At 29.0% G+C, this 15525-nt stretch overlaps 1 protein-coding gene across 1 annotated transcript in view; it reads right to left on the reverse strand.

Moving 5' to 3' along the window:
- The window catches only part of LOC132949232 (nephrin-like), a 354694-nt gene that overhangs the window by 104132 nt on the left and 235037 nt on the right, over nucleotides 1-15525 (reverse strand). Inside the window, exon 5 of the mRNA XM_061020012.1 lies at nucleotides 2462-2665. Coding sequence (XP_060875995.1) covers nucleotides 2462-2665 — 204 coding nt within the window. The remainder of the gene's footprint in view (nucleotides 1-2461; nucleotides 2666-15525) is intronic.

Raw genomic sequence — 15525 nt, forward strand, 5'->3', positions numbered from 1 at the left:
TTACACTGTAAAGGTAAATTGGATTAATGTATCACACTTAATAAAACAATCTAATTTAATATGATCGAAAATTCAAAATAGGACAGTCTTGTAGGATTTCTTGTGTTTTTCTAATCAATAGTGCCTACTTAAGTCCCAAAGTATTTATTTTCACGTACATTTAATATATTTCATTAAAAATTATTGTTTTAAATATTATATCTTTTCGAAATCTGAATTTTCTTAATAGATGGATATATAATATTATACATATTGGGAGTACTCAATAATATTTTGGAAATAATTGTACCAAATGGATAACAATAATAATAATTATAATAATGGACAGGAAAAATAATATAACAATCATAATTATTATTATTATTAAAATTAAATTTAACACATTTATTGAAATCAGTTTTAGATTCGGAGCGGAGAGATGAATGTATAGATTTCGCAATTTGGGTGTCTTAATCGAATTTTTAAATACCTATTAAATTGAATTGAAAATTAAAAAAAAAATAGATAATACAAGTAAACAATTGAATTAAATTTATGTTAATAAAAAACTCAATAAGTAATAGTACAAATTAAATAAGCTATTGTGTATTACAAGTTTACAGTTGAATATTGTATTACATTGATTAACTATGAAACACAATAGAACAATATACAAGAATAATACTATTGTAGTACCTCGGCCATTTTGATTCACCGACATATTAACCCAGCCTGTACCTAATAGGTAACGTCTATCAGCAAAATATGTATGAAATAGTTAAACAAAAACCTACTGAATCAATAGCGAATATTCAAAACAGTTAATCATAATTAGTTTTAGAGTACCTAACCCTTATACTGTCAACATCAATAAGTGTCTTATTTATTCTGTCGCGTTATTAAATTAGTGCTCTACGAATTTGCATAAGCCCAAAAAAAGTAATTGAGAGTGTAATTAGCGGAATATTTTTGAAGGTTGGCTATAATTTATTATATTATTATGTACATAATTCTATGCGACCAAACAGCATACATGGGGACGTACCTAATATAATCTTGGTAAGTTTCTCATTAATGTGTCAGGTGGTCCGATTACTCTTTATTAAAACAAAATACATTATTAAGCGTGCCATGTGCTGAGCGCAATGGTGGACGAGAGGGTACACGTGGTGGCTGTCGTTTATCATATAGCTGGCGAGCACAGGATTAACACGAATACCATTATTACGATAGCAATATTGTACAAATTTCATTAAAGTAATAACAAACCGTGCTCAACAATATAACCATATCATAAGGAATGGTAATGCGAAAGAGTATTTCGTTTATTTTATATTACTCGCGGTGAGATGAGATAATATTATGTCTTGATCGCGGTTAACCATAGGACTTTTTGGTTTTGATCGATTCGAAACGAACAATACGGCGGGACACATAATAATAACATAAACATAATGTAGGGTGTATTGTTTTATTTTCACTTCGTGACTTTTCGCACATTGCCCTTTGTTGTTTATTGGGCCGTTGGCGGACAACAAATAATCAGACACACTTCGGTCGGAGTGGGCGTCGAACAAAAAAAAAAAAATTCTTTTTACACAACCACCACGAACCGATGTAATAGTAGTCGGATGAAAAAAAAAAAGAAAAACGAAACACCAATGCCTTTTATTTCGCATTATATTTTTCATCAAGGAACTTAATTTTTTTTTCGTGTACACACGATTACGAATAGTAATTACTTGGTGGACGTAAAGTATAGGTCACGAGATGGAAAAAGATGAATAAAGAGAGCGCGAGATAGAGTAAAGTAAAAAGATAAAAAGGGACAGAGATAATGGATTCACGAAAGGCTAATAAAGTTCGTTAGTTTTTTTTTTTACCGTTTCTTTTCTCTCCTGCTTAATTCTGACGTCCAATTAAGACCGTTAGATCGACGACCTTACCGACCCTTGCAAGGCTGCCATCGGCTATAATACATATATACCCGCATGCATCACCGGTAGACACATCTGTATATAAATAATTATATCCGTTGGATTTTAATTAACCATCCACCCCCCTTCTCTCACGATTGACTCGATAACGGTGGAAAAAAATTTAGACGACGTCATAGAGTTTGTTTTTGTATTTTATTGTTGGCAACAATATATTATATTCTATTCTATTATATTCTATTTTTCAGATCCAACGATGAAGAAAAAAAAATCACAACATACTAGGGAACTTTTATAAAATAACCAGTCCCGGTTGCCAACGATAAAACGTCGTCTAATTTTCAACCAAATAAATTAGAAAAAAATATTCAATATTTTAATACTAATATATATTTTCTGTCGTAGGCACATTTTTTACAAAACCTAGATATTTAGTCTCTCTTTCATAATCATGTAAAATAGCATAAAAAAGGTATAAGGACTTCCTCCAAAGCTTAAGGTAAATCAAAAAAAAACTTAAATGTATATTAAAATATTAAACTCACGTCTAAGGTTCAACACGACGGATGCTTGTCGGGGATCCATTAGCTTCGTGTTTGACGCCTGGCACGTGAACACCGAACCGAAGTCGTGGCGGCTGACAGACGGCCAGTGCAGCCTGTTTTCGATGGCGTTCATTGAGTTGTGTTCGCACTCGTCGTCCACCACTTGGTCGTTTTTCAGCCACACGACTGCCGGTGGAGGATTTCCTAAGAAAAAAAAAACCATAACGATCCCATGAGTCGAATTGCGTATTTATTATAGGTAGATAGCATTATTTTTAATATTTCTACCATAGCATTATGATGTATATTATATAGGGCAAAACCATATTTCTGTGGTTTGGCGCAAGTGGCTGCAATCAATCACTCGTCGTAATTGAAAGTAAGTAACGTCCGATGCCACTAGTTCCCGGACGGGTGACCACACGGGTTCGTAGTGACAAAAACCTTGCCACACATACACGTGTTTCTGACCTACCATTCCAACCGTACCAACCCTAGCAACCGTGATCCCTAAAAGAGCTAATGGCAATAGTTGGCGGCCTCAAGTTCAATAATAAAAAAATAAAACCACATTTTCAGATTATGTGATATGCGTTTTGTCTACATCACTATAATAATATAAGGCACAGTATTGTGTAAATATGTTTATGCGCCGCAGACGTTGTTTTGTTTTTTTGTTTTGCGATTTAAAAATATTGCTGCACACATTTAACAAGTGTATCCATGGCATAACGTGTGTATTTCATTATTATTATTATTGGGACTTATGAGGAAAGTCACTGATACCTTTAAAAGTTGGCATACCTACCTGTTTGGAAACGTGATATTTCTCAACCATTCAGGTAAATTCGAGTAATGTTTAATAATAATAAACAAAATGTTTGTTATTTAGAAGAATTCAGTATTACGGTTAAATAGTATATAAACAAAATGACAAAAAAGGTTTATAAAAAAAATTCCCTTTGAAAACAAGTTTAACTCAAAGGAATTTGTTTGTAATGCTAGAAGTTTCATCAACTTGTTTATTAAAAGACAAAAGTATTTTATGTGATTTAAATTGATTATAATATAATATAGACTTAAAATAACACAGTACTGGAATGTACCTTTTATTTTTAAAAGTAATATTTTAAATAAATTTAGTAATAAGATGTTTTACTTATTAAATTCTAAGACAAAGAAAGATATTTTATATACATAAGTACTAAATCAAAAAAATATGGAAACACATATTTAAAAATAAAAATTATTAGCAATATTCATTGACTTATTATATTTCATATTTTATTTGTAGATATTGTTTATGTATTTATATTATAGATACAGTACCTAACATTTTGTGATAATAGAAACGAACTTATTATTTGTATTTTAAATTGAATACATCTAATAGTAATTTAAATTATAAAATTTATAAATAATGTAGGTAATATTATTATAAATAATTTATATAGATCACATGTTTTACATTTACGACTTTTCTCTATAAATATATTAAGAATATTATTAATGAAATAAAATAAAACAACTTTCAAAATTTAATATAACACCTATTTGAAGAAATTGTAACTAAATATTTGAAAAATATATAACTACCTACTTTACATTTTTAACTAGCCATTTTTAAAAGATTTTTTTCTAATATAAATATATTTTTGGGCTGAGTGAAGATAATTTTTATTTTATAACCGATTTTGCGTGACGCTTTGTTTATCATATAAACGAATAAAATGTAAAAATTACATAATTCCCACTAGGTACTTACATAAAATATAAAATATATTGGTTACTTATTAATATATATTATTTATGATTCATGCATTTTCTTCGAAGTTTTGGAATAAACTATGCTAAAGCCTCATCGCTTTTAAGTTAGTTATAATTAATAATAATGTTTAGTTCTATATTGGGAAGACAGATTAACACTGGGAGCGCTGTCGACGCCTATCGTACTGAAGGTTTGGCGGGTTCCCCCCTACGTGGAGTCGGGAGATTGTACGTATTTTCCCGACATTTTGCATATATTTTGCTTTAAGTGAAGTGTATTTGAATGTATTTGATAATATTAGTAGACATTGTACTTACCAACGTATACAGTTAACTATAAAAGCGTATACAATTTCGATACCAAAATCAATTTATTATAAAAAGTAAAATAACCAATATAAAACTATATCTATACATCCTGAATAGGAAGGTACAAATTGTTTCCACCAGAGCGCGTTTTGTTAATCTGTTTCCCCAATATAGATGAAACAAGCAAGCTGAATCACAAGTACCAATCATAAAACATTTGTATTTACCCTATCAAAGTTATAAAAAAAAACATGGTTTAACTATACTAAAACAAATATTTGTTTGTTCGGGATCATGCAAGTATGGAGAAATAATGAAATAGTTTAAAACATTAAAATAAATAAAATGCACGTCACAGTGTCACACTAATTATGATTGCATTCATGCAGCATCAGTTTTTAAAAAATAAAATCATTTTGATTCCTAATTAGCTGTATGTGTTTCATTTTAATTCACCAATATGTTACTTTCAGAAACTGCACTGCACATATCTACAATTTAAAATTGATACTCGATACTTAAAATAAACTTTCATCCTAACGCCTTTGATTATTTAACAAACCTCTATATACATAACTCAATACATAAAACAAAACTACCCTTCTCATATTTAAGAGAATACTTTTTACCAAACTGTACTTAAGTATATTGTTCATTTTTGTCTTTATAACTTTTTTGTACCCATAGGTATAACTATTTTAATTAAAAATTTTTAAAAACTGTATACAATGTGTTTTGTGATTGATTATTTAAACGTACCTAATATTATAAAATATAGCTGTATTCTTATATAACCCTCATTATTACTTAACAATACACAGCTTATAATATTTCAAAAGAATTTTATAGAAGAATAAACGGGAAAATGCATTAGGACATTTTAATCATATATTTAATATTATATTAAAATATTGGTATTAAAAAAAAGTAGTTCTCTTTATTATTTGTATTATACTTGTAACTAATAAGGGTCTAGTATTGGTATTTTAAAATATAATATTTATAGCACGGCGTATCGTATATACAATATAAGTACACCAATACCGATATACAAAAATCGTTAACTATTTTATTAGTATTATTTTTATTTATTATGCATCTATCATCTATGCGTGTTAAATTATATTTATTATTAATTTAGAATTTTAATATTTTTTTTTATTAGCATACACCAAAATCAAACACAACTAGGCACACTGCGTATTTTCCACTATATTCATATATTATATTATTTATAATGTTTTGAAAATATATCATTTGATCTAATTTGTTTATAACAAAAATTATAACATGTGAGTCATAGTGGCATTTAAAATACGTATAGAAAAATTATATTGTTTTTATTACTCCTTATAAAAATATTTTGTATAGACTATAAATGGAATAAGTAAAATATTATATGTTCTGGACTCCATAAACCAAATGGATTGCTGATAGAATCGACAACTGATCTCTCTCAATATATATTTATACATACGGGTTACGGTAGAGTATGGAAAAAGTAAAATAAAATAAAAATAAAACCTTTTTTCCACTTCTGAAAGGAGAAGATTACGGTACCACGTGTCTCAGCTGTTGCCACCGACTTCATTCTGATTTGGCAAATAAATCGTTGAATTAATATCGGCGATGAAATGGTATATATAGTCCCGAGGAATAAGGGGTAAGGGGGTGACAGAATTGAAGAGAAACCAATGAAGTTCAATCCTGAAAAGACCCTAGAAATTGGATATTTAGCTTGGACCTTCTGCGCTTTATAAATTAAGCGCAATTTATTCGGACAGGTGATATAAACATTTTTTTTTTTGCAATCTATATCAGCACCACCTAATAAATTATTTTTTATCTCTCTTTTTTATCGACGCCCTTCTCCTAAGATGTCTTTGTGAGCAGGGCGTACTGGAATGGTTCAGCGCGTATCGCGGAATACCTCAAAATAAAAATGTATGATCTCCTGGTGTTGTTTTGAGCAAATAATTCGCGTGGTACAATGGAACTACATCGAAGCACAACTAACTCCAATAACCCATCACAATACAACGTTAATTTTACCAAACTCTCGCGTGTGCGTGTGTAATAAAATAATTTACCCGTTAAACGGATGTATAACGTCATCGTTAAAGATTCGTAAATATTATTTTTATTATTAATGTATATTGCCTATACCGTGCCCCTCGGAGGACCCGTCGCGGTGATAAACCGGTGGTGGGGTATATAATAAGTACCCGTGTGCTATATCTACGTATTGCACGCCCAGACGAATAATTCAATTTCTCGTTCCATCGGGGAAAAATTACTAGCTAAACTTTGCCAGTTTAATCCGACACGCGTGTCTAAGACACAGGTAATAGTTCAGAAAGCAATAAACATAAATACTGCATAGGTGGTCGCGAATCCGTTGTCGAGGTAACTGCGTTTAATTAATCGACCACAATAGTGCAGTGCGTGCGGTAACGGTCTGTAGTTTATGTCAGCTGCACCGCAGCAACACTATTCCGAAAAATTGTGGAATCTTGTTGATTTTAATATAATCGTTTGTATGTATACATACACGATTCGACAAATTAAATTTGTATAATATTATAAGCGATTCCTCGTGGTTTTAAAATACGCAACGTTGCGCCATACATAAAAACAGAATATTGTGTAAATAATTTTAATGTACATATCGTTTTGCGCAGTAGAAGACTCTGGAGTTTTAACCACAGAACTTTTGGTAAACATAATTTTATTTTATACTTTGAACGTTGTTGGATTTATTTCATATTTTATATTTTTACTTGGAGTTTATGTAATTGTGATTAGAGATATATTTTAGAATTAAAACAGATTTTTGAGGACAATTCATAAGCTTTAATTTTATACTACAACAATTTTTCATACGCGGCGACGGCAGCATTATCAATATTGTCAAAAGTACATGCATTTAGTTGTATATTCTATATCCCATTTGTTCCAATAAAAAACCATTACATATTAATTGTAATGTAGTAACTTATAATTATTATTTCATAACACTAAAACTGACAAATCTTAAAAAATACTATACACTTCAATATTATAATAAAATGGGTAGGTAACTTAAAGTATTTATTTATCTATTTTCAAATTATTATTTTAACTGTTTATAATGTAATAAATATACTCGAAACTGGTTCCCTTGACTTTTAATTCTTTTTACTTTCGAACTATTACTATACTAACATTATTATGTATATAATATAAATTACAATGATTTATAATAACTAGAGCAAACGAATTGAACAGAAACGTTGCAAGAATAATCATGTATATATATGTTATATACATATATACATAGGAAATTTGACGAATCGTAAAAAAATAGTCTGTAAAATATTTACGATTCCGCGAATTTGTGGAGTCGATCTCTACCGAGCTGCAGGAGTAGTCCCGTGGAAACCGATCTAGGGAATATTATCTGTGTGCAATGCGATTAGGTTTGCGTCGGAGATAAAGGTGATCGCAAACAGGTAGTTTCAAGGCCCGGGTCGTTGTCGTTCAGGTTTTTTCGTCTGTCTTTGAATTCTGACTTTAACACATCGCCGTGCAACTTTGAAATATAAACGAAAATTCTCCCTTTGGAAAATTACAATCATACAATAGGTAGGTATACCATTATAATATAGCAAATATAGATAATATAGATAATATAGATAATTATTATACATTACTAATGGTCCCGCGCCCGACGTTGTCCGGGCCTGAGATTTTTATTTTTAATTAATATATTAATTGTAAAAAAATATGTATATGCCATATTTTTCTAATCTAAATCGTTATATAAAATGTAACCAATGGCAACCGTTTAGGTAAAGAAAAAAAATATTTATTTTTTTATAAGATAAAAAAAAATCTTTTGTGAGCTACTCTTTAGCTACCTATAGGAATAGAAAAAAATAAGCTATAAGCACCCTCCAATAATTCTCAAGGAATCTATTGATAAAATGTTATAGTTTTTTATTGAAAACGGTCCAGTAGTTATCGAGTCTATTAACTTCGGATGAACCAGCATCCATTTGTAGCTGTATAACCCGACTTTGACCGTCAAAAAATGAAAAAATATTAAATATAGCGATTTATAGGTGTATCTTGGTTTTGGTGTGGGTACCTCAGTTCACAGTCGAAATTGAGCCGGTGCACCTAGCTTTGTGAACTAATTCGACCGATAAAGACTACTCGCCTGTGGCGAATTGGATATAGCACTTGATATAAATCGAATGAGGTTCAAACTTCAAACTACTCTCTAAACTTTCATGATATTTGCAAGAACAAGCAATTTTACATTTTGACAAAATCGGTCAAGTACTTTTTGAGTACCTACCTATACAAACTACAAGCATACATTTAACTCGCATATTATTTGTATTGAGATATAATTCCTTTATTCGAAACCATAAACGTGACGGTTGGACGCATGCTTTTAGATCATCTGTCCGTAAGTTATCAATATGGCAACCATTTAGATACAAAATAAAAATATACTAATTTCTACTAATTATAATAATCTGTAATCTAGGTAACCAATAGAAACATTTATAAATGACGATTTCCATTGCAAATCTCAAAACCCCCGTTTCAGCACCTATCCGGGTAGGACCTGCCGGGTCCAAGTGTGAATCAAAATAATCCAGGAATCAATCAAATACACACAAAACATTTCTTCAAACTTGGACCAGCCGTTTAGAAAGAGTTCAAATGGGTACACACGTACAAAAGGATTATATATAAAGATATTATTTTGTCTTTTCTACCTAAAATACGACTATACGAGGACATCCTCGGATCCCGTTGAACGGATTGAAACTTTTATAATCGGAATTTGTTCTGAACACTCAAATATAATATTTCTGAAACTAGTGGATTTATAAATAAACATGTCAATGATCAAAACATTATGTGCTATGTTGTAATGTTTATAATTTTAAATTTTAATAATGGTGGAATGTTTTACGTTTATAGGCACGATTAAAATATTTTTAAATTAAAACAAAATAACAAAAACCGTTTGAGGAGAAATCATTGTTTTACGTTTGGAAATTCAATTTCGATAAAATGTAAGCACTAAGCTGATGATTAAATATTTTTTTCTGCTCCAACAGAAGTCGAGACACAATAAAATAATGAAAAAATTACATACAATAAATTGTACAATTAATACACTCATCGTTCTACTCAGAACCTAACCTAATATCAATGTTATGTTGATATAATTTAATAATACGAACATTTTAAACATATTAAGGGAAATTCATACTAATTTATTTCGCAAGTATAAATGTTTTTGTTTTAATGAACATTTTTCAAATAAGGAAATAAAATATTTTATCCGATAAATCATCATGAACATCTTTGAGAATATGAAAAATGTGACCCATAAAAAAATTTAAGTAATTGTAGTTAACTGATAGGATAGACGCCTATAAAGCGAAAGTGATGTGGTATTACCAGGCAGTTATCAAGTAACGACAATGTAATTTTTCATTACTATAATAACACTATATTATGCCATGTACTTTTCATAACATAAGTAATAGTTATAAATCAATGCATATAGGTGAGTCGGACTAGATTGAAAAAAACACTAAAAACTATCATAGATGTGCAGTTGCTAATAATAGTCCCGAACACCGAACTATTATAATGACAGATATTTTCGAGTGGCCTGTCGAGGAACATTTTTAAAGCAAAGTCCCCGACTCCGACACGTCTCCAAATGACACGTACTCAAGACACTCGGCCGTCGGGGGTGAATAATAGAGCGGAACAACAACGAATATAAACTCTCTGTCGACGGAGATAGTGGCGGGGTCGCGTTGCGCGAGCGTCTGGGAGATGTGTCAGGGGAGGCGCGTCCAAAGGTCTACCACGGTACAACGGCGCATTACGCGGCGCGGACGAAAGCTCTGGTTGGGTTTAGCGAGCACGACTCACTCTTCCAATCGACAAATTTATTTGTGACGTCCATACGCGACGGAACGACTCGATCGTTAAACACCGAGCCCGTGACCAACTCTCGTGAGAGCCGAGGAGAAAAAAATAACAGCTATATTATATCATTATTATTGTACGTTATAGGTACCGGAGAGTTATTTTTTCGTTATATAACTGTCGTTATGCTCTCGCGAGACCGTACTTACTATACTACACTGCAGCGGTACTACGCGATGCGCAAATATTATTACTACCTACGTTATGCGATGCGAATATTTAGGCATTGTTTACCGGATCGTTTTGTTTTACGACCATCGTGGTAGACCAATGTGAATTATTATTATTATTCCATCCCTTAAAAACAATATTATTACCAGGGAAACGGTTATCGCAAAATGTATCGACAAAAATCACAAGCAATCTATGGTTTTATAATATTATATAATATTTATATATATATATATATATTATTAATGGACGCCGAGAATGAAAAATGATTAGAAAACGTGTTTTCATAGATGATAATAATAGGTACCTATTATATTTTATGACAGTATGAGCAACACGCTCATAACTCCAGTGAGTGCGCGAATAAGTAGGTAGGATACTGTTGGTGAGTTCAGTACAACAATATTAATACAAAACTGTAGGTATAATATACCGAACTAAAACACTTTGTCTAATAATATATTTTGTTCATTTCTTGGATATTGGAGACATGTTTTCGCTATTGTAGTCAAAACAAAAACTCGGAGGAATTAATTATGCCTACCAGTAAGCAATAACAACATAATATAAGTACAACAAAAAAGATTCGTTTTCGCAATAAATGTTATAAAAAAATAGAGTTGAATTAAAAAGTTTCGTTTGTCTTGAGTAAAGTATAATATAATTAATGAGCCCATCACTTACTTTGAGTTTCAATTGATCAAATATCCGTGACATATTAATATCATATTATTATTGATCGAAAGATTCACTGATCTACCTTTTACAGTAAATCCATAATATAAAATATTGTTAGGTTATACACTTAGGTATACCTGGCGATTATAGGTAGTAGGTACGCACTGGGTGTCTGAATTAAACGTATGCAATAAAACATGTGTGATAATGTTGTGCATTCGATTCAATAGGTATGAATAGGTATTCAAATAAATATTTTATAAAACAAAATTGAACAGGGAATTAAATAATAATAAATCGTGTAACTGATCTTTGTGTTTTGACATTAGGTAGATATGACCGTTAAAATAGAAATATCTAATAATGAGACGAATAAAATCGAATAAAAGAATTGAAAAAAATGGTGTTACATAACAATACAATAATATGCTGAATGAAATAAAATATTAGCAGTAATCAAAAATAGTGTAAAAAAAAACAAAGAATTGTAGTAGTATGTAGACACATTGCACAACGTATTGAAAAGACAGGTTAATAATGTTTGAGTAGAATTCCGAGCATTTTTTAAATGTTTTTTTTATATTATTTCAAATTTAACGATTATTGTTTTATTTCTTATTTTTTTTTTTGTTTTGAAAAAAATATATTAATGTTGTTTTATTTTAACATTTACTTTAGAAAACGACAGACCGTTTAAAAGTTGATAAAATGATGTTGTTATCGCTACAAATTCGGATAATTGTCTAAATACAATGAAAATACATATTATATAATAATATATACTCATTAAAAATTTAAATTTACAACTGATATAATAAATTAATCGTATTATAAACGTATTTATTTAACCAGTATCAAATCAACTCTTTTTAAATTCGTATTAGATTAAGTAACTATTATATCAGATAACTTTAACAAAGGAAAATATATTAACATATTATGTTAACAAATTTAACAAATTATACTAACAACCATAAATACATATATAATTCTGAGCAATGAATGTATTGATTTTACAATGATTTGTTGTTTTTTTATTTTTACTTGTGTCTGTCATCACCTTTTGGGACAGTAAAAATGCATCAATTTTCTTCAACAGCATCTTTACTGATACGAGAGTGAACCTAGTTGGTATTTTGGTGGGTCCATAATTCCCATACAACGACTTTTTTATTTTGTCGTTATTCAAAAACTAATAACCGTAGGTACTTGACGTTTTCATCAAATGCGTATTGTATCATTGATGGTGAATTTTATTATAATATTGCCCGTAATAATGGTCAATAAAATAGGCGCAAGTACCTGTTTAAATTTAAAAAAGACACCTTTAAGTTTTTTTTTTTATTATTATTTGATTAAATATTATCTTCTGGAATTTCATACAAATGAATATCAACCTACTAAAATGTTGTAAAAATAGCGTATAAAAAACTTAATTTTTTAATTCTTCAACAGTTAGAATTTAAAATAAATATATGGGTAAATCTATAATCACCATACCCATCAGCACTTTATCTAAAATATAGTGTTTATACTTTATATTATTAAAAACTCATAAATGTCATTTTTAAATGTTTATTTATTTATTAGTTGGCATGACAACTATAAAACACTAAATAATATTTTAAGACCTTTTTATGTAATTGAGAGATAAATATTATACACATTATTCTTATTGTACGAGCTTATATAGTTGAACATTTTTTTTTTAAAACAATTAGGTACTTAAAGTTTGTTTCCGTTAACATTGAAAATATTTTTAATTTAAACTTGTAATTAAGTCAAATTATATTAAATTATAACATTTATAAATTGAAAAGTTTGGTTATTAGTTTTTCAGACAAACAAGTTAAGTTTGTATAATTCTGGGAAAAGCAATAGGATAGAAGCATGCTAATTGATTTAAAATAGTGTTTTTTTTTTTAATACCTTACGGGTTATAAAATTCTTTAAAAGCTTAATTTATTTTGACCATTAAATATACTTATACTTGTATGGTAAATTTTCCATTATGTAATAACACAGCAATGAGAAATACATCACTAAAGATTATCTTTTAAATTAAATTATTATTCTCAGGTATTTGTATTCAAATTTAACAGCTTTACGATTTTAATTATCACTTGAATATTAATTTTATAATTTACTCTCAATACACAATCTAATTAAAATAGTTATTTTACGTAATATTTACTGTATGTAATATTTTATATTTATAAAACGATAATTATTAGAATAATGCATTCAATGGTAAATGTTTTAAAATAAAATAATATAATCTTGGCACGCATCTGACAAAGTCAGCTAGGTATTTAATATTTGCAACTATTATTTTTTTAATTAAAAATTCGTTAATAATAAATGAGAATTGACAAAATGCATTATATCATACTCTCGATTAAGTAGAACTGCTGGAATCACTATTGATAAAAATGACATCAATCATTTATAACAACATCGATTTAAATTTTAAGAAAACCAATGTCCACAGAATAAGCAATTATCTATCGATATTGAATGTCCGTATACAATACCTACTGTCTTACACTAACACAATTTCATTTAGACTTATCATTTCATATTTTACAAAAATCTTTATTATACTTATCAGCATAAATAATAAACTGTTATTTAAAAAGAGCTGTTTCTTGTGAACCTTTCGGTATTGTTTGTTGAATCTATTGTGTGCATGTACACTATTATTATATCAGTTGCTTACGTTTTGAGTAAGACATATACTCATTTTCAAAAGAGAATATACCGGTCGGCGACCAATTTATGTCCGACGGCGCGCATTCCTCACCAATTTTACATTGTTAGCGTGATCACGTGATTCTCGACGCACCAATCGAACCATTCGACATGCGCGAAAGCGGTATATTCTCTTTTGAAAAGGAGTATAGGTCTGGAAAATAATTTATTTGACTATTCGACCGACCACTTAAAAACAGACAAAAATATAATTGGGAAGTATCTCTAATATTTGAAAATGTTATAAGTTATAAGTTTATAACTATAAGGCAGTCTAGAATTCATTTAAAAAATTTTAAAACGCCACAAGACAACACAACATTTTTAGTACTTATTGTATAATTGTATAATATTTGATTGTAAGTAATTAATTTTTTTCTTCAAATTCGTTAGTAAAGACCGATTTTAGTAAGAACCGAAAAATCGATTCAAACTTGAAATATATTTTTCTCCAACTATATATTTTTAGTTGTGTTGGTTTTTTTTGCGGTGTCCGATATATGAACTTACGAACGGTCATTTCAATATTGATGAATATAATTTATAGTACACAAACAATTTTACGTAAGTTGATTTTAGTAAACATTTAAAATAAAATACTTAATCTAATTTTGTTTATTTGTTCTTTATACACATAACGTCATAACATATTATACACTAATTAGCGTGTCCTGCCGTCTATTTCGGCAAATAATTTTAATTATGACAATTTTTTTTTCTTAAACCTGGTATTTGATATATTTAATATTTTATTCTTCAGTTATTTTAAATTAGCCCTTAAAATGGTAAGATATTCTTTAATATAATTCAATTTAGACAATTACATTCATTCCTAATTTTTTTCTCGATAAAACCTAAAAAATTATATACTCAATAACTGGGTCAATAATATAAAAATGTATAAGTATCCAACAATAAATTGTAGATATTATAATTATTCAAAGTATGTACTTAATAATGCGTTATATAATGGTTGAATCTTAAATGTGATTATTAATTTTAGAAAATGCATGTCAATTTCAAGAATTTATATAAAAAAAAAGTTATTAATACATATTAAACGAACAATTAAAATATAAAATATAATTTTCTTGAAATAGTTACAAAGAGAAAAACGTTTTATCTATCTACCTATATTATGGAACTCGACTGATCCAGTTCTGTGTAAGGTTGAATTGGGAATAAAATAACGATAACAGGGAATACAATTAAAAATAAAAGCTTTAAATAAAAAAGTAGTTACATTATAATGAACTAAATGTTTCATTGTATTCAAACGAATATTTCACCGTAAATCTATAAAGAGACACTGACATTAATTAACGACCGCCTGGCGTATACAATTAAATAAAACATTTTAAGAGCTGTGATTTCTTTCT

This window comes from Metopolophium dirhodum, chromosome 7, assembly GCF_019925205.1.
Source record: "Metopolophium dirhodum isolate CAU chromosome 7, ASM1992520v1, whole genome shotgun sequence".
NCBI lineage: Eukaryota > Metazoa > Arthropoda > Insecta > Hemiptera > Aphididae > Metopolophium > Metopolophium dirhodum.